This window comes from Perissodus microlepis, chromosome 2 (genome assembly GCF_051167445.1).
Source record: "Perissodus microlepis isolate ML-2025 ecotype Zambia chromosome 2, ASM5116744v1, whole genome shotgun sequence".
NCBI classification, from domain to species: Eukaryota; Metazoa; Chordata; class Actinopteri; order Cichliformes; family Cichlidae; genus Perissodus; species Perissodus microlepis.
The window spans coordinates 4,719,724-4,738,887 of record NC_140462.1 but is presented as its reverse complement, the minus strand read 5'-3'; the positions used below and the strand labels follow the sequence as shown (position 1 = coordinate 4,738,887).

Here is a 19,164-nt window from a genome sequence, read left to right as displayed (position 1 = left end):
CGGAGAGTGTATGCATGGAGAAGTCCGGTTCATACGATCATGATAATCGAACTCCTGTTTTGGAATAGGTGACGGTCCTCCGCGAGAGCCTGAGCTGTGAAGTAACAAGGTAGTGTATTCCAGAAAGAGGCTTCTCTTTCCAATGCACCGAGTGAGTCTCGCGGTCCGTCCTCCCTGTGTCTGCCAACCCTGTTATGTAATACACTTATACCCTGAGTCTGGGAGCCAATCAAAGATGCTCTGCTTAAAACCGGTGCGAAATGCACACACATCCTCACACACGCCGCTGTCCCACTCGTGCACACCATCTGCACATTGACACTTCTGACTGCACAGCATTTAACAGAACTCTATTAGAAGGCACCTGCCCTGGAGGAATTACAAACGTGTGAACGCTCGGGATGTGCGCAGGACGCAGACTGAAAAGGCACAGCAGATAACACCCACTCGAGACTACCTCTCACCCACATCACTTAACATGCTCGCATACTTACATGTGAGCAACACATCTGTAATTAGCACTCCGTTTGTTGGCCATGTGACCCATAACCACTGCGGTGTACGTTACGATCTCGTGACGTTGTGACGATTTGCATGCTTACAGTCCTGCGGGGGTCTCCGAAAGGGGGATGCTGTTTTTGCGTTTGTACCAGCCACAGAGATGAAAACACCAGCCCTCATGCAACAGCATGTGATGGAGGTATCTGTGTTCATAATACACATCTCACAGCACCTGCAGTCCAACATTTATCACTTAACTGCACACGCACAGAAAACACACAGCACTTAGCAGTGAGTGTGAGGAAGCACATACAGTATCTTCAGAAAACCTGGCGAGTCTAACATCCCTATTAATAGGACTGTCATGGACAGCTCTGGGATACGGCTTTCAGAATATCTATTTCAGACGTTCATTCAACATTCATGACACCTGCCTCCAATCCTTTATTAGACTATGGCGGTGCACTTGGAAGGGAATGGAAGGAAAAAGACTTTTTTTTTGTCATCTCCAGCTGACAAGCCTTTTCACTTGGACTGCATTTCATCTGAAAGAAATATATACTGATGCATTTTTTATTAGTCACCATTTAGTGCCTGGGTGACATAACGTGTGGGCTTCAGAAACAGGTGCTACAAGTGCAAGAGAGAAAACAGGGCACAATATGGGGGGGCTGTGAAATGGGAGCTCAGTTTAGCTGAATCTAAAATGGGGGAAACCTGGAGTGATGAGGCCCTGCTTTATTAGGCCTACCCTGCCATGCTGTTGGTTACTGTTCAGCTGAGACTACAATGATGCTCTAGAGTGTGTGATCAGCAGCACAAACCTCTCACTTGCACCGCTATTTGCTACAAATATCACACTGACTTGTGGGGAGATATCACAGCACAGCTATTAGCTGCCATATTGTGGATGAGGCTACAGTGGATCACAAAAGGGAGGAAAAAGAACAAGTCCTTACGCAGCAGTAGGACGTTGTTAGAATGATTTTTAAAAACACCGTCACATTCATTTCCCATCTAAAAGTCATATTATTATAGAATAAAATTCATCAATGCGCATAATCCACAATATTCAACATGGAGGAGAGGGGGAGATCGACGTGGGGTTGGGGAAGGTGGGTTGGAGGGGAGATGTTTATACTATTATGCGGGGAAAATGAATTTCCAGTCACCACAGAAAAAGGTAAGCGCATCACAGATCTGTATCCGCACAACTACGACCACCACCAGACAACACTAGCTATCACAAACGGGGGGGAGGACACAAAACATAACGAAGGATTGGAAGGAGGGAGAGGGTGGGGGTGGTGGTAGGGTGGTGGGAAGAAACAGAAATACATTATGTTGTACCAACGTCATTCATTTCAACGCGTAGCCGTGATGGAGCGCCGGGTGTCCCCGCTCTCGACCAACGCGCACTGCTGTTCTCTCCTCTCCTGTGTGAAAGTGCGCTGCGCTGCGAACCGGGCCCCAAGCGCAGATCCATTTAACGAGTACCGAGGATGAACATCAACAGCACGTTCACAAGCACCAGAACCGCGATCACCGTAAACACCGCGCAAGTCTGGACGTCCAAGGCCATGGCGCAGCGCTGCGGGCCGATGCTGAGCTGTGCTCTCAGTTACGGGCGGTATTCAGCTCTCCACACTTAGACACGCAGCCTCAAAGCAACCAGAAATCCTCCATTACAGTTAGGCAAGAAATGACGAAAAGATGCCCCTACTTCTCTCCACACAGCGCGATGCGATTCATAAAGATAACGGGAAGAGATGCATCATCCTCACCATCATCATCGTCATCAGTCTGCACCGCGATTTCTCCCCGCTAGTCAACACCTGCCGGTGTTTCGCCTCTTCCCTCAACCCGACCGTCTCTCAGGCCAATAGATTCTCAGAGCACACAAGAGGGAGGCTGTGCGCAGGCTGTTCGCAGCTGCTGAGCTGCCTTCCGGTGAGTGGGGGACCAGGGAGAACGGCTGTGAGCCTGAGAGGCGGTCCTGTGTTAATAGTGATCAGCTCTCTGCCGCTAGACTACCGGCGTCAGCCATCACCTACAGCCGGGGGAGGGGCACAGCCAGCCCCTCGCTGACTACATCGACCACTGAGACCAGAATCATAACCTCATTCATCTCCCACCCCATCTAAAAATATCGCGGTGGTGCCGTGGTGATTTATCATTTACCATTAACAACCCCGGCATGAAGGGGAATAAATGTCAGAGTAATGGATGCATGTTCCTCAAAGTGATCACCATCTTATAATTTTATTGGCATAATGTCTGCCAATTTATCAGTGGCAGCAGATTCATCAGACAGGAGCTGGTTTGATATTCAAATAAATGCACTTTCTGCATTACCACTGGTGCACCGGGCGCACCTCACTGATGCAAGAAGACCGTTTAAAGGTGCCATCTCTCGGACATGCAACGGTTTCTCGGGGATCAAAGGTGTCCAATTCAGTCCTGCTGGAGTGGATGAACCTCAAGAGATGAACCTCAAGTTTTAAGTCCTAAGATGAAGACCGGTCCAGCATGCACTTAACTGGAGAACTTGGACTAGATGTACTCTGTGGAGCTAACCTTAAAAGTTATTTCTTTCATTTGCAGTGCAACCTTTTTTGCATATGCAGTTCAAAATCCAAGTCACATCTATGCTACATTAATTCTGCCTGATGCAGACTTACCTTTGCTCTAGTATCTAATAAAGTGCTCCAAAAACAAAGGAAGTGCATCCATAAAGAAAGAGTTCCTTACATAAAAGACGAGGACACTGACACTACTCTCCATAGAGGGCAGAGATAAAATTAAGACCACCATTTCCTTGCAATTATTATTTTTTTTTTCAATTTCTGTACAGTTTTAATGTTACCTGTTGCTGTTGTTGCTTTTTTAAAATGGAAGATGCCTCCACAAATGTAGTATTAAACAATTAAGTTGCAACAAAGTAAATTTTTTTCCAGTAAACTAGATTTTTTTCTGAATGACTTTATTGTTAAATCATACACGTTTAACCATGTACAAGTCTTCAGTAGTCTCACTATGGTGTTTGTCACGTCTCTTGGGTGGACCCTTGCACTCCTCACTGGTGGCAAATTTCTCACCTATGCCCCCCAGATATCCTGTTCATGGGGGCCCAGGATTTAGAGTGGGTTGCATAGTTTTCAGAAGATTGGTGAGTCGATCCCCAGCTCCTGGATCTATATGCTGAAGTGACCGTGGGCAAGAAACCGAACCCCAAGAATCCCCTGATGTGTGTTAGCATTGAAAATAGGCTCTCTCTAGAAAGAGAGAGCATATTTCTCCTGTTTTGGCTTCCCTTCATTGGCTTCCTGTTAAGTCCAGAATTGAATTCAAAATCCTGCTCCTCACATAAAAGGTTTTAAACAATCAGGCCCCATCTTATCTTAATGACCTTGTAGTACCATATCACCCTATTAGAGCACTTCGCTCTCGCTCTGCAGGCTTACTTGTTGTTCCTAGAGTATTTAAAAGTAGAATGGGAGGCAGAGCTTTCAGTTTTCAGGCCCCTCTTCTGTGGAACCAGCTTCCAGTTTGGATTCGGGAGACAGACACCATCTCTACTTTTAAGATTAGGCTTAAAACTTTCCTTTTTGCTAAAGCATATAGTTAGGGCTGGACCAGGTGACCCTGAATCCTCCCTTAGTTATGCTGCAATAGACGTAGGCTGCTGGGGGATTCCCATGATGCATTGAGTTTTTCCTTTCCAGTCACCTTTCTCACTCACTATGTATTAATAGACCTCTCTGCATTGAATCATATCTGTTATTAACCTCTGTCTCTCTTCCACAGCATGTCTTTTATCCTGTCTTCCTTCTCTCACCCCAACCGGTCGCAGCAGATGGCCCCGCCCCTCCCTGAGCCTGGTTCTGCCGGAGGTTTCTTCCTGTTAAAAGGGAGTTTTTCCTTCCCACTGTCGCCAAAGTGCTTGCTCATAGGGGGTCATATGATTGTTGGGTTTTTCTCTGTATCTATGAAGCGCCTTGAGGCAACTTTTGTTGTGATTTGGCGCTATATAAATAAAATTGAATTGAATTGAATTGAATTGAATTGAAAATGTATCTGTGGATGCAGCCTGCAGTGTAAAAAGTGCTTTGAGGGGGAAAAAGGGGAAAACTGGTACTACATGAACATTAATGAACATGCTGTATGTGTCATTGCCATCATTTTATTTTACTTGAAAAGGTCTTAGAAACCTAGGCTCTTAGGTGCTTAGGTTTCTAAGTTATAAATTTGACTTCATAGAAATTTTAAATCAAGAGAAATACCTGTGAAATGTATCCAGTGGTTGAAATTGTGTAATAAATCAGTTTCCTTAGATAGAAATGATGGGTCAGTTGGAAAACTTTGAAACTTCAAGCGGCTAATGGGAGTTATAAAACTAATGGCTCCAGAGGGACAAACGTGTAAATTTCAGCACTGGTATCCACTTTTGAAAAATTATTTCAGTTTCCTGCTGCAATAAAAAGGCTGAAACTGATCTCACGGAGGAAATGTCAGTTCCAAGCGGTGCCTAATTAAAAGAAATCACCCATTGGATGTTTTTACATTTTAATATCTTAGACATCAAATGATTGGGTATTTGATGTGCTCTGTTTGACAATGATCTATGCAAACATGGATTTATGGACATGATATGTTAAACCTGACAGTGCTGGTAGACCTCAGACCCCCAGCTAGAGTTGAGAAAAACTAAACAATATACATCACTTGTAAAAGAACCAGATCATAGTAACTGTTTCCCAAAAATAAAGGATATTTTAAAAAACAACAACTGTAATTATACCCCAAAGTGTATCTTAAAGGCCATAATGAGCCATGTGACATCATTATTGTCTTAAATTATGTTTCTGTAGTAGTAATAACTGAAGGTGCAGGCACTAGAAAGGGCGATCACAAATCTCCCGCCCACACTGGCTCAGCGGCTCCCTGCAAATCACTTCTCCTTCGATCCCCTCCCCTCGACACCAAATGTGCTTAGATGCCACAACTGCATGTCGTTTCTCTGTGTCTTCTCTCTCCTCTTGTTTGTGTGTTGTCCTGTTTGTTACTTGTGATCTCTGTGCTTTTCTTTTTGCCCCCCCAACCGCTCGTGGCAGATGGCCTCCCTCCCTGAGCCTGGTTCTGCTCGAGTTATTTCTCTCCACTGTTGCCAAATGCCTGCTCATTTCTCGTTTCTGTCATTTTTGTAGCTTACGCTGTAAAGTACCTTGAGATGATTACTGTTGTGATTCGGTGAAACATAAGTAACAAAACTCAAGAACAACTTTCTGACTCTACGGTCACCGGGAAATGAGGAGGATTTCAACAGCAGCCCACTGTAGAAATAAAGTATTTAAAAGTCAGTAGCAATATATTCTAAACTGTCACATTTGCAACAGAAATATGTGAAATACAGACTGCTGTTACTGCTAGCTTAGTTAGCGTTTTACACCCACGGCCAACATAAACAAGTGCAGCTGTGGTTTGATAGCTTTTAGTGTGACTGGAGCATTTTGAGCATATTGATTGAATGGTTGAAAAGGAGGCTGTGCTTGTGGGGTTGTTCTGTTAAGTTTCTGCGGATCAACAGCAGAATCAACTCTAACTGCTAGAAATTTGTGCAGGAAACAGGTGAAGTCCTCTGAAAAAGAGAGAGGAACAACTACTACAACTACAGAGCAGCCTTTCAGACCTAAAGGAGACTAGTGTCTGGTGTGCAGTGCAATGTTTTTCAGTGTTGAGTTGTTTTAAGTTTATCGAAAGTGACAGGACAAAATGGCCCAAGCTCCGATCTGATGCACGTGTTTGCCATTGGCATGCACATAATTTTGGCCTTCATGTTCACAGTGATACCTTAGATGAACATGAGCACATCCCAGCCTGCGGGATTGTTGGCAGATTATGAGTGGAGCACGACGTGATTGTGAATAAATTAACATAGGAGAATCACTTCAGTTCTGTCCCATCTCCCTAGTCAACCATCCTACACACGGATACACACTCCCTTTCCAAACTACACTCTAACTTCACATTGAGCTGTGAGCTTTGGAATGAATCAAAAGACCTCAGAATAAGTTTAAGAGAATAACACCAAAGGAGTGCAATATATCAGTATTTTTAAAGCCATAAATAATTTCCAGGGCACTTTCTGCACATACATGCTGATAAAAGCAATGGCTCCTGAAAGCTTGGCTTTCAGAGAACAGAGAGCCATACAAGGCATCACAGCTGAGATATGACAACCGTCCTCAAACAAGCTTTTTCCCCCCCCCTTCTCTCTGCTTGTGTGTGTGCAACACAGAGTGAGGAGATTACATAAGCCTGCCCTACCTCTGTGGGCTCCCTCTCCAATCTCCCTGACATTTAGACAACAAAGGTCATATCTGAAAGTCTAAATCTGCACAGACACCAATGCTAATATACTCATACATATACAGAAGAAAAAAAAAAGAGATGGTATAAACGGCAGAATATTTGGCAGAGAATTACGTTAAATGAGTCTGAAATTACACTTAGTGATTGTGCATTACTTAGGGAACGAGCACAGACGCAGCTCAGTCGTATGACTTGCACCAATTTCAGGACTGTCAACCACTAAACCGAACTGACAGTCAATTTAGTGACATCACTCTTCATCCTCTCATGTGAAAATGACCCTGAACTGCTTTCACAGAAGCAGCAGCTGCTGGATCCCCACTTCACTGGGACATGTTTTACCCATGAGAGAACAGCTGACACAAACAAAGGTCTATTTTACTAATCTACAAATAACTGCCTTTCATATTTACCCGAGTAACGATTAGGAAGTTCTGGGATTCTGCCCACAGACATTAAAAACCAAACCAGATCAGTATTTATCCGATCCTACTCCGAAGGTGATCTTATCGTGCACCTCTGGACTTTCTCCAGGACTGCTGCTATATTTAGATCCCATCACGACTACCTGCACTGCACGGTTTGCAATTTTACAGTGAACCTCAAATTTGCATCTAAGGTTAGAAGCAAAACCAGGATCATGGTTATTGTTTTTATGAAGTATTCACAGGGTTGTACAGTATTAATTCGTTCTAGAGGGTCAGACTGCAGCATCTGAGGGAGACAATCATCTTTCTGTGCACTGAAAACATAGGTTACTTAAGCCACGCTAACACAATTCAGGGTTCAAATTCAAGTTGAAATGTTGCTGTTTTCACATACTCGGGAAGATCCACTGTGCATACCAATGACACAAGTGCAAGGGGACAGAGCAGAGTGATCTAAAAATAGCATCTGTGTGGAAAGCAGTCCAAAGGGCCATCAGAAGATGACCTTGAAGGAGAGATGAGTGAAATTTATAAAAGGTAAATTGTGGGAATTTTTTTTAAATGGGTGAAATCCAGCCTCAGTAGGTCTGAATATAACTACTGATTCATTTGTATATCGAGTTGTGAAAAAGAAAGTGCACCCTTTTTCTATTCTATGGGTTTATTGAGAAGAAAAAAAACATTGTCTAGACCTCAGCAGATCTTAATATGAGATCAATAATAATGTTTAATATTTAGTATTTACAGTTATATTCCCATATATCATCGTGATGTTGTTTACTCTATTGCTCTCGTTTTCTTCTGCTTGTTTTCTTTTTTCATTCTCAACAGGTGAAATTAAAAAAGTATCTACTGTTATCTATTGTTAGCTAGTTTATTGTGATGGTGTTGTTTTTATTATGTTGCTCTTTGTTGTTTGTTTTCTCTTCTGGTTTTTTTTTTATCTCCATACAGGTGATCCAGGTGTTTTGTTAGTTTTTTTCTTTTTTTTTCTTCCCCCCTTTCTCACCATCTCTTCTCCCCTCTATTTTTCTTTCTCTCCCTCCCTTTCTTTCATTCTTTCTCCCTGTCCTATCCCCCAGTCATGTCTGTCCCGTCTTTAAAAAACGAAAATAAAATAAATACATAATTATAATAAAGGTCAATCAAATGGACCAATATGGCAAGGACATGATGATCCACTTGGTAAAGTAAATCCACTTGGCATCTTTCTTGGCCTTCAGACAACAATTCTGATGGCTAAAGATCCAAACGGGACAGGCAAAAAACTAAAAACTAAAAAATATGAGATCAATACAACCTTATAACATAATGTTCATGTTCACAGTGACTTTGTACTCTCTGAAGATATTATTACTGTAAAATGTTTTTTCTGCTTACTGTGTTTTAATAAAAATAATAATAATTAAAAGCCAAAACTAAGCACCAAAGGAAGAAGATTCCAATGGTGACAAGTTTTTGTAAAATATTGTGTTATGTTGCTAACGAGTCCCAAACTATCTCCATGACACACTGTTGACGATCCATTTGCATGCAAGTGATCAAGTTGTAACAGCATGTAGAAAGCGTCATTCACACAGACTCATTTACTGTGTAAGTTCCCAGAAGTTAGTAGACAGCAGCCTTGATAAAAACACAGTGAGTCACGTGACTTTTCAGTCAACTGTTGCTGTCATTACACACCCAAAGACTTGACAAACAACTCAATGCAATTAAGGAGCATTTTTACATTTCCTAAGCATCTTTACAAATTTCCTGTGAATTGCTTCTTCTTCCTTCGGCTGATCCCTTTAGGGATTACCGCAGCAGATTATCTGCCTTCATCGAACCCTAACCCTATCGTCCTCCTCTGTCACACCAACCCTCTGCAGGTCATTCTTCAACTACATCCACAAATCTTTGAGGTCTTCCTCTTTTCCTTCTGCCTGGCAACTCCATCTTTAACATCCTTTGTGCAGTATAGCCACTATCCGTCCTCTGCACATGTCTAAACCATCTCAGCCTTTTCTCTTTAACTTTGTCTCAAAGCCACTCAACCTTAGCCGTCTCTCTAATATTCTTGTCCGTTTACTCCTAATGAAAATCTTAACATATTCAGATCTGCCACCTCCAGATCGGCCTCCTTTCTTTTTGTCAGTGCAACCATCTCCAAACCATACATCACAGCAGGTCTCAATACCATCTTGTAAATCATCCCTTTCACTTTTGCTGCTGTTCCTCTGTCACAGTGTAAATTGCTAACACGTGTAATGCTTATTAAATCTAATACTAAATATGTGCCGTTTGAGATAAACTGCTTAAAATAGGTAGACAGACTTTTTTCCCCACAGGTCTGAATACATTAGGGGATACTGATGCCCCTGATCAATATGGTAGCTGTGTAAACGCGTCGGTCCAATGAACAGCAGCTAATGCAGTGCATGTTTGTATATCAACTTGGTGGTTAAATAATATTAGAATAAAGCTAAGTAAAAACTGCCGTCCTTGAACAAGGCTGGCACAATGTGGAAAAAACACCCTGCATATGACCGAACATTAACCAGTAATTTATGCCCCAGGGTAAAAGCTGGATTCTACATGATATCAGTTTAAGACAAGAGCTGCTCATTTGCTGGTCTGGGATCAGCTCTTTTGAGACTTACTTTAATTCTTACTTTTCATTTTTGGATTAGCTAAAAGCCGCCACTATCTTATGCCCTCTCTCTCAAAAAGACTGCAAAGTTTCAGTGCTAGCAAATGAATCTGTTTGTGGTCAGTAGGTATTTAGTTAATAGGAGGCAAAGCCCACCACACCCATTTCCCTTCTGTCTGCTCCAATTCTTTTCTTCTCCTCCCATCCCCACGGCAACCACACTGACTTCCTGCTTCCTCCCAGGCCTTTCAGCCACAAAAGCGCCCTAAAAATAAAGTGCTGGACTTTTCCTGAACGCAGTTTTGTCACCATTGTTCAGGCATCAGCTGTTTATTCGTTCAACTCAATATGGCTTTTAGTGTATAGTCGAGTCAGTGGGTCAGCGCATGGAGAGATTTGAGAAATAGAGTAAGATAGATGCCAAGTAGGGCAGACAAAATCACAGATACATATTTCAAAAGTGATATCAAAACACTCCAGGGTCTAATAGCTTCAAGAGAAATAGTCCTGCTCATGCATGATACAGTCATGAGAATGAATTGCTATTTAATGACAAATCAATACAGTATCTGTGTGTTCTTGAGACTGCAAAACAAACTGAATCTGTCCAGCGACTGTGGTCTTTGGGTCAGTCCCTGGTGAGACTGCATAGCATTGTGCAGCGCTAGCAGAACTAAAGACGGAAAGTCTTTGAATAAACACAGGCTGAACTTAGGGAATGCCACATCAAGTCTCTCTGTGGAATGAAAGCAAGCTTTTGAAGATTTTTGAAACATATAAAATTAGAAACTCATTTGATGCACGCCTCACCTGTTTTCCGCACTTCTGTGACAGAAGCTTACCACGCTCCTGTCATAACCGTATAACACAGAGTAATTTAATTGTGCATTGATATCTTCAAAAATGCAATAAATAAATGAATCTCAGCATTATCCTCCCGCACCTCTATTAAGAAAAAATCCTAATGAGATTGAAAGCACTTGCTCAAGCTGTCACTGTTTGCTGTAAGCCACACAGCTGCTGGCTGTAGCTTCACATTTATGTGAGTTGTAACGATAGTTTCATCTCTCTTCTTTGAGAAATACGTGTAATTTCCCAAACAGACGATTAACGAAGATAACAGAAGTGACCATTTCATCAAATGATGCCATTAAATTATCATCTTGATATCCCTTTCACTCATTAAGCTGCCTCCCTGAATCATCTCAGTGATAAAACATGCATTTAAATGACCGCTTTCAAATGTCTTCTAATAGAGGGGAGAACTCTGTTTCTGTTAAAATATTTACTTAACGTAACAAAGTGTGTAATGGTGAGGCAGCTTTTGAGACATTGCAACCAATAGGAAGCACTGTTGTAACTGCAGTTTCTTAGTTATGGTTCTGTTCAGCGTGAGAGTCAGTGTGTGGTTTCATGAAGCCCACAGACTCGTCGCTGGAGAGACCCCAGCTAAGGTGTGAGGGATAAAGTCAAGTGGCCTTTGCTAGGTTGGTTGTATAAACTGGCATTGCTTCACTACACTCGACTGTGCTGGCTGTGTGTGTAGTAAGCATGTGTTATAGTAACCATTCATCAAAGCCACTGGCTGCCACCTGCAGCCCAGACCCCCCGGAAGCATGTAGAGAAGTGCCTTCCTGTTCTTCCTGACTTTTCCAACTCAGGATGATTTGCATGCGATGCTTGTTGGGTACGGCTTTTCAGGAGTAAAAAAAAAAAAAACGTCCATGTTTCGATTTTTCCTGTAAAACATTTCTCACATAGTCTGTGGGACAGCAGTTAGCAGTGATGAGTCCATGCTTTTACTCTAATCTACTATCACACAGTGCATGCCATAGATATGCGACTAGCTACAAACTGCAGGGATGGTTAGAAACCTCCACCTGCCCTCCAATTTTACATTCTCACTGCTTCCACGCCACAAGAGTTCAAAAGCAGAACAGCAGATTGAAATGCAAAACTCTGCAGTGAAACCATATTTGGGTGAAAGCTTGTTTGGCTTGTTCTCTGTTTCTGAGCACCTTATTTCTTTTTTTTTGTTTTGTTAGGGTAGCTCTTGCCATCAAAGACTTAATAGACTGTCTGAGAACCATCTTCCATTGAAAAGCTAAAATATACGACTGCACACAGCCATGGATGCGCACTAAAACTTTGTGCTCTTGTGCTCACACACAAGCTTTCACATCCACACAACAGGCCACAGGAAGCAGGTGTTTTCACATGCCTGGAGGGAGGAATAGAGGAAGAGGGGGGAGAAGGTAAGCAAGCACAGAAAGCAGTGGGGGGGGGGGGGACTTGATGTGAACAGAGGAGAAAACAGAGATGGACGTGATGGAGGGAGGGATGACGAGCGCTGAGGTCATGAAGAAAGGGAGGCGGATCGAGACGGGGGGGGGGGGGGGGGGGATGAAGAAGAAGAACTACAAGGAGCAAGGAGATTGCATAATACGTGGATGTGATGGAGGGTTTTCTCTGATGCCGCATGTGGCGTAGCTGGGAGCCAGGGAGGTCAAAGGCAGAAAGTTAAGCTAAATAATGTACACAAGAAGTGGCAGCTGCCAGAAAAATACACCCCATCTTTCACAGAGGCCTGCAGGATACATTCTAACTAGGAGAACACTGTACAGACAGTTAGCTTCTGTCTCATTATTTTAATGCAGGATAAAGTGACCAGGGCCAGAACTATTTCTTTATTCAGACTCCAAACACTCAGCAGAGTAAGTTAGTTAAAGTAATTCAAATCAGAGCAACTGTCTCTAAATGTCCACAGAGAGAGTAAAGAATCACAGATAACATAGCATAGGGTTTCAAAGAGCTGACCATCAATATTAACTGAATACATCCAGGATCAGCTCTTTTAATAAATTGTTAAATATAATAAATATATTTTACACATATTCCTTATGAATATGTGTCATATTGAAAGTTAGCTACTTTTTATTTATTGACATTTGTATTTTCTAACCTATTTCTGTATAGGCAATTCAAATTACAGCTTTCTCTGCTAAACCTGGCATCATTACAAGTCTCTCTCACAAACTTAGTTTAATTGGTTTTATATATTATACAGGACAATGCAGTGCACCTTCAAGGTGCTACACTAGCACTAGCAGTGGACAGTGATGGCTGTGGGTAAAATCAGCCAGGGAAGACTTGTACACATGAAACTACAACTAGTGCTGGATAACAAGCCCTAAGTCCTTTAGGTCTGAAACAGTCTCATAGGTGAAATGACTGCATGTTGTGATATTGCTGAAATCATCCACCAGTATTTCTCCATTGTCCCACACTGTCAACAACATATCACAGCTTGAGAGATAGAACAGTGGAGTGTTTTTCAAGAAAGCATGAATGCAAATCAGTACTTGTACAGGCATGCATGCTCTGACAAAATACAGAGTGTAATGCGGAGCTACTGTAAAACAGGATACACCAGTGACTCAGAGAATTAATACGCAGGTACTGTTCTTCCAATCCCAGGGAACGTGCAGCCATCTGAAAAGTGGAAATGGGTTTTGTAGGGAGTGAAGGCAACGCTCTCCTCAGTTATATAAGAGAAAGGCCCTTAGCCTCTCTGCCTCACTCGCTGACACGCAGAAACACACACCCATACATGTAAGCACAGTCACATGGGCATTTATGCGCCATTAACAACAACATGCACACACCTGACAGGCAGAAAATCATTCTTAAGAAGAAACAGCCTGGGGAGGCTCTGACACAACCATCTACTCGGGTTTAGTCAGTGGCACTGCTATTTATCAGATTCTACAGCGTCCTACAAAATAGCATTAGCTGGTGGCTGCGGTAAGTTACAGCACCTTGACTGAGGAACAATGCTGAATGAACACTGATAAAGGATTCTAGGTCGCCACTGGCTCTGAGTGCAAACTGTACAAACGTGCAGTTATTTTGAGGTGGAGCTATTCCCATGGTTTCTCTCTCAGGACTCTAAAAGAAAGCCCAGGGTGAAACAAACGCTACACATTCATAGTGTGGTTGACAGAAATATCACTAGCTGGTGCCGTTCATTCCGCACCAAATAATGAAGTTGTCAATGCAATGACTCATACATCCTGACAGATGAATACTGAATACATCAGAAGAGCATGTGAAGTGTGTGTGTGCATCAGAGGGTTGCAAAGAGGGTGTATCACATGGGGGCCAAAGACCCAGGATGCAAATACAAACGAAATCTGCGAGTGTGTCCGATTAAATTAGCGAACAGAAATTTTGAGCACTGGTACTCCCCGCGTGTGTTTAAGTGTGTGCATAAGGACGTTGTCCTTTTTCATCATTGCTCCATTTCTTGCCCAGCTAACCACTGCCTGCTGAGTCATGCGTTCATAATAAATAGATAGCATTGCATAATATGATTATGTCCAGACAGACCTAGGTTCGCCCAAACTTAATCATAGAAGATTTCTGTTGAAACTCTTAATCTGCATGAAACTGTTAATAAGACAGTCCCCTTCACTGACAAGCTGACAGCAGAGCTTCAGGCACAGCATTAGTAACACACAGGAAACTGTCCTCTCATCTGCATAGGAATTAAAGATGCCTATTGCCAGAGTTTGTCAGAGGAGAGGAAAGGAGAGGAGAAGAGAAGAGAGGAGAGACGAGGAGAGGAGGTTGACTGGGGGAGAAATCCATTTAAATGAAAGGGAGAAGAGAGGCGTCAGCATTAGCAGTTAATCCACTGCAGTGAGAATGCTTTCTCTGTGCCTGCGGCCTCCGGCCTCTACCAGTCATCCTAACAGGAAGACTATAATATACACTACGCTGTATCACACACAAGAGCTTTTTAACAATGAAGACCCGGAGAGATCCATCCATCAATCATCTATATACTATCAGGTTAAGTCACCATGCACCCCTTTGCTTTTTAAGGAGTCATATGAAATTTTGTTAAACAGTAACTATCAGTAAGCTATCTTTACTGATTTTATTTGGATTCCAGCGTTTGAGCCTGCTCCAAATAAACTTTTCTCACCACTCAACCGCACACATAAGACACTGCCAGTGTTATGTGTCCATGTTTCCTACCCCAGGGGAGGACCACGACAAAGGGAGCATCTCTCTTCTTTTCTCTCCCACCCCTTTTTCTCTGCCTCTCTCTCTCTCACCCACACACTTTCTCTATTTAGCTCACGCTTAAAAAGGCTGCCTAAAGATAGAAGCAAGAAGATGAACTGGAGCCAGTGAGTGTCATGGCAACAGTGCGCAGTGTTTCACAAACACTATTTAGATCAGCAGGAGAAAAAAGTTATAATCAAAGCCTATAAATGCAGTAGTGTCACTTCTTCAAAGGCACAGCTTACAAAATTTCAATGGGAAGACATGCCAGGACCGAAAGCCCGGGGATCATAATTCAGCAGCTGAGCAGACAGCATTACTGCTATGAGAAGAGACTCCTTAATGTAATTCATATATTGTAGTCAGTCCTCATTGACTGTTTGTAAATAACTGGAAATTTGAGACTGATGTGGAAAATGCAACTTGTAGCAATATACCTTTGCAACTAAAAGCATTGAATTATTTGATTTCTGAGTAAAAAAAAAAATACTTTTCTGATACTACAAATAAATAATATTCTTTGAAGTTTCCATATGTACCCCAAAGCAGGCTGGTAAGCTGACTTTTAAACATGTAGCTCCATTCTGATATAATGTAAGAAAAATCTTTAAAACAAAGAGACTCTGTCACAGTGTGGTCTAACCGGTTTTACACCGCAGGAAATGCAGATTCTACATTTAAATTTTGGCCCTCTAAAGCAATGAAAAGGCTTAAGAGCTGTCTCATCCAAACTGTGATGTTAAAGACCTGAAGGATACATCTGATCTGAAAAGAAGCCTTTTTTTATTTTGAGCTTTTTAAAAAACACATAAACATAATTCACTCACTACACTTGTCGAAATAATGATGACAAAAGACTGTTTCTGGGGAAAAACATATTTTACGAGTTTATATCGAGTTCTTTAGAGACCTAGAAAAACTGAACACACATGGAACAAAGACTTGGAACCTGAAATCTCAGCAGAGGATTGGAAATTAGCTACTCAGATGCGCTTCAGATTAAAGCACTTTAATTATTACAATAAATGAATGATGCACAGAGGTGAAAGGAACAGTGAGTTTGGGAGTGCAGAGAGATTAAAACATTCTGGAAAAATAATGTGAGCAAATTATTAAAAATTTCATTAGACCCAAAGTGATTTCTACTTGGATTGTACCCACAAAAGCACAGTTATATTAAAAAAGGAACAAACATCAGTGAACCTAATTTTTTCCCTTTTTGTGTCAAAAAGCTAAAAGCATAATTTTAGTGGTAGAAAAAAACCCCTCAAATGTTGCTCAAAGTTAGACAAATCATGGCAATTTTGGGGGGTAGAAAGAATAACATAAAGAAGACAACCAGACAATGTATGAAAAGGTTTGCAGACCCTTTTTGGGCACTGTTTGCTATATTGGGTCACATGTATCAAAAAGAGGAGTGGTTTCCTGACACTTGACCTCTATTTCTGTTGTTTTCCTTTTCTTTGTTTTCTGGATGGTTTTATTTTTAGTCTTAATATTTTTCAAAACAAAAAACAGTGTTTGTCTTGTGCATTATAGTTCTGTAAGTAGAGCTGCTGGACCCAGCACTAGAAATGTGTGCCACTACCCTGTCAGGATGTATCAGAAGACTCTGTATCTCCTTTCACTAGAATCCTCTAGAGGCCACTTCCACTTCAAAGCATCGATTCCGAAATGCCTGGTTTCACCTCCCGAGCAGCGTTATTCCAGCATACTCTACAGCCAATTTTACACAACTGACACTCTAGACAGTTTTTAGAGAATCCAGCATGCAAAGAGTATTATTTAGAATTTACTGCTATTTCTCTATCTGCTGTGAAAATTAACAATTTGGTCTGAGTGAATTGCACTCGACACATTAAACAACACATCTGAAATGTTGGGTGTGCAACTCAGGATGAGTAATGGCCAAAGAGTACTGCGTGACATTAATCCACGTGGCCACCATCTTCACGGATCAGTCCCTTCATTATCTGATGAAACACTGAGCAACGCCTTGTAAACTCCAATATTAACGGTATCAGAGAGAAGCTATCAGTCATCATACCGTCCACTGTGTGCAGTGGGTTTTTTTAAAATAAATCTGTCCAAAGGCCTGAAAAGTCTAAAAGAAAATAAAAGAAATAGAAATACGCAATGCCATTATTTGCAAGTGTGTGTATATCATACTCACTATGTTGACCTGTAGCGGTTCTGACCCAGGTCTTAACAGCCTCCTCCTCCTGCAGCTACCAGAACCTCCAGACCGCAGGCGCACTGAAGATGAGGACTGACCCATGTCTCCTGGATAGAGACAAGAAGACACGCAGAACTGAGCATACATCAATTAACAATCTGCATATTTAAACGAATAAAAATATGGAACAATACCTGACTGTGGCAGGAGCAGGGCCAATGCAGTGAGAGTGCTGGGGGGGAGAGGCAGGGAGCGACACCGCTGGAGAGACGCCCTGTGTGGGGGCTCTAACGGTGACACACCCGGGGGGCGAGACAAGGCCTGGAGAACACTGACTAGTCAGGACACCTCAAATATTCCATACACGGTTACTCAGATGCACGCACACACACACAAGGCTGAATGCACACTCTCTCCTGCCCTTCACATTACTGCCTTGTCCCCCTTTTTTTTCTTTTTTTGTGCAGAGAATTAAAGTATTTCACATCCAGCAAGTCTATTCTGGTGCATTGGTCAGTGTGCATGCCCTGCAGCAAACCATGAGAGACTATACATCATGCCAACCAGGCAGTCTCTCAGGTTAAAATGAACTGACTCTGAGTTAGGGCAATGAGAGGTAGAGCTTATGGAAGCGATGAGGCAGAAAATTGGCCACAGAAAAAGAATGAGAGTGAAGGAGAGAGAAAGGGGAACCACAAGGGAGGACAGAAGAAAGTAAAAAGAAAGAAAGAGAGAGAGAAAGGCAGAAAGGGAGTATGAGAGCTAGGGATAAAAGCTGCATCCAAAAGTGCAGGCAGAGGCTGAGCATTGTTGCAGCTAAACAGTGAGTGGTATATAAATACTGGGTTAGTACTGGGATGCCCTTCATAGTCTGTGGTGTGTCTTTGATTCATTATGGGCTTGTGCTATATTTGTCAATGAGTTGGTGGAGACTACTAGTGAGACTTGGCCTACCTATTTTCCCTTTTTCAGTGTAAAAATGAGATATATTTATGTGTAATAGACACACCTACATAGACTTTATATAGATGCATGTGTTGGTATATTTATGGGACTACTTGTCGTGTCTATGTTCATATTTATATGTTTGCTTTTAGTGAGTTTTTGCATGAATGCCTGTGTTAACATCTTACTCTGTGATGCAGTTCCGTGGACTGCGTCTCCCTAGTAACACTGGTTTCTATGACAGAGCAAGGCCTGGCGCGGGAAGCCATCCCTCTCTGCCCCAGAGAGTGTTGCACTGTGGTAGCAGGCCTGCGTCTCCTTCGGGAAAGTGAGCCGACCTCACTGTAATGGCTGTCGAGATCTCGGTCCGGGTTGGGTCTCCAAAGGTCCAGGACAGCTGATGCCGGGCGAGGACGAGGGCGCAAGCGCTTCTGAGGTACAGAGGTCTTCTCTGTGCTCGAGTGGGGCAAGGCCGGGCCAGGCTGTCTTACACTGCAGCCTGTCTGGCTGGCAATCTGCTCACACAGCTGCGATTGGCACAGATACTCAGCAGTTTGGCCCAGATAAAGGTGCAACAATGCATTTCTTGTGTAGGGAATTGAGAAAGATGTCTCTGCAGGTTCACCAAAATATACCTCAAATTTTTTTTATTTTTAAAGCTTCTACCCGATAGCTTAATTGCAGTGGATCAGTAGGTAACTGAATGCCAAGACTGTTGGAAAATCAAGGGAAACATCAGCACAACAGACATGTGGATTTCATTTTTAAATAATTTGTGATTACTGAGAAGGATTTTCTTGTCACACGCCATCACGTCCCCTAAACAGGGCTTTGCAGTGTAAATGTGACAAATTATTTTGGCACAACTTTGAGCTGTAATGCTCTTTTTAGCAAAGCTCGGTGTACACAGCTTCACATTTTTTCCTGTCCATGTGCAATGCTCTTGCCAAACTTGTGTTAATTCAATAACTTATCTTGATGACAGGCCAAAACACATTTGTGCTGCTGTCAGGTTTGTATCACCTTGACAGCAGGTG

At 42.4% G+C, this 19,164-nt stretch overlaps 1 protein-coding gene across 6 annotated transcripts in view; it reads right to left on the bottom strand.

The window, feature by feature from the left end:
* LOC146392086 (rho guanine nucleotide exchange factor 9) overlaps positions 1-19,164 on the bottom strand; it is a 50,973-nt gene that overhangs the window by 26,999 nt on the left and 4,810 nt on the right. For 4 of the 6 annotated variants that reach the window (XM_084941279.1, XM_084941262.1, XM_084941271.1 and 1 more), the window contains exons 3-5: positions 18,316-18,654; positions 17,377-17,503; positions 17,180-17,289 (exon numbers count right to left, since the gene is read on the bottom strand). In XM_084941279.1, the coding sequence (XP_084797405.1) occupies positions 17,180-17,289; positions 17,377-17,503; positions 18,316-18,654 (576 nt within the window). Of the gene's footprint in view, positions 1-1,851; positions 1,943-17,179; positions 17,290-17,376; positions 17,504-18,315; positions 18,655-19,164 lie in introns of those variants that run through there. The other 2 variants (XM_084941292.1, XM_084941299.1) reach the window with 2 other exon arrangements.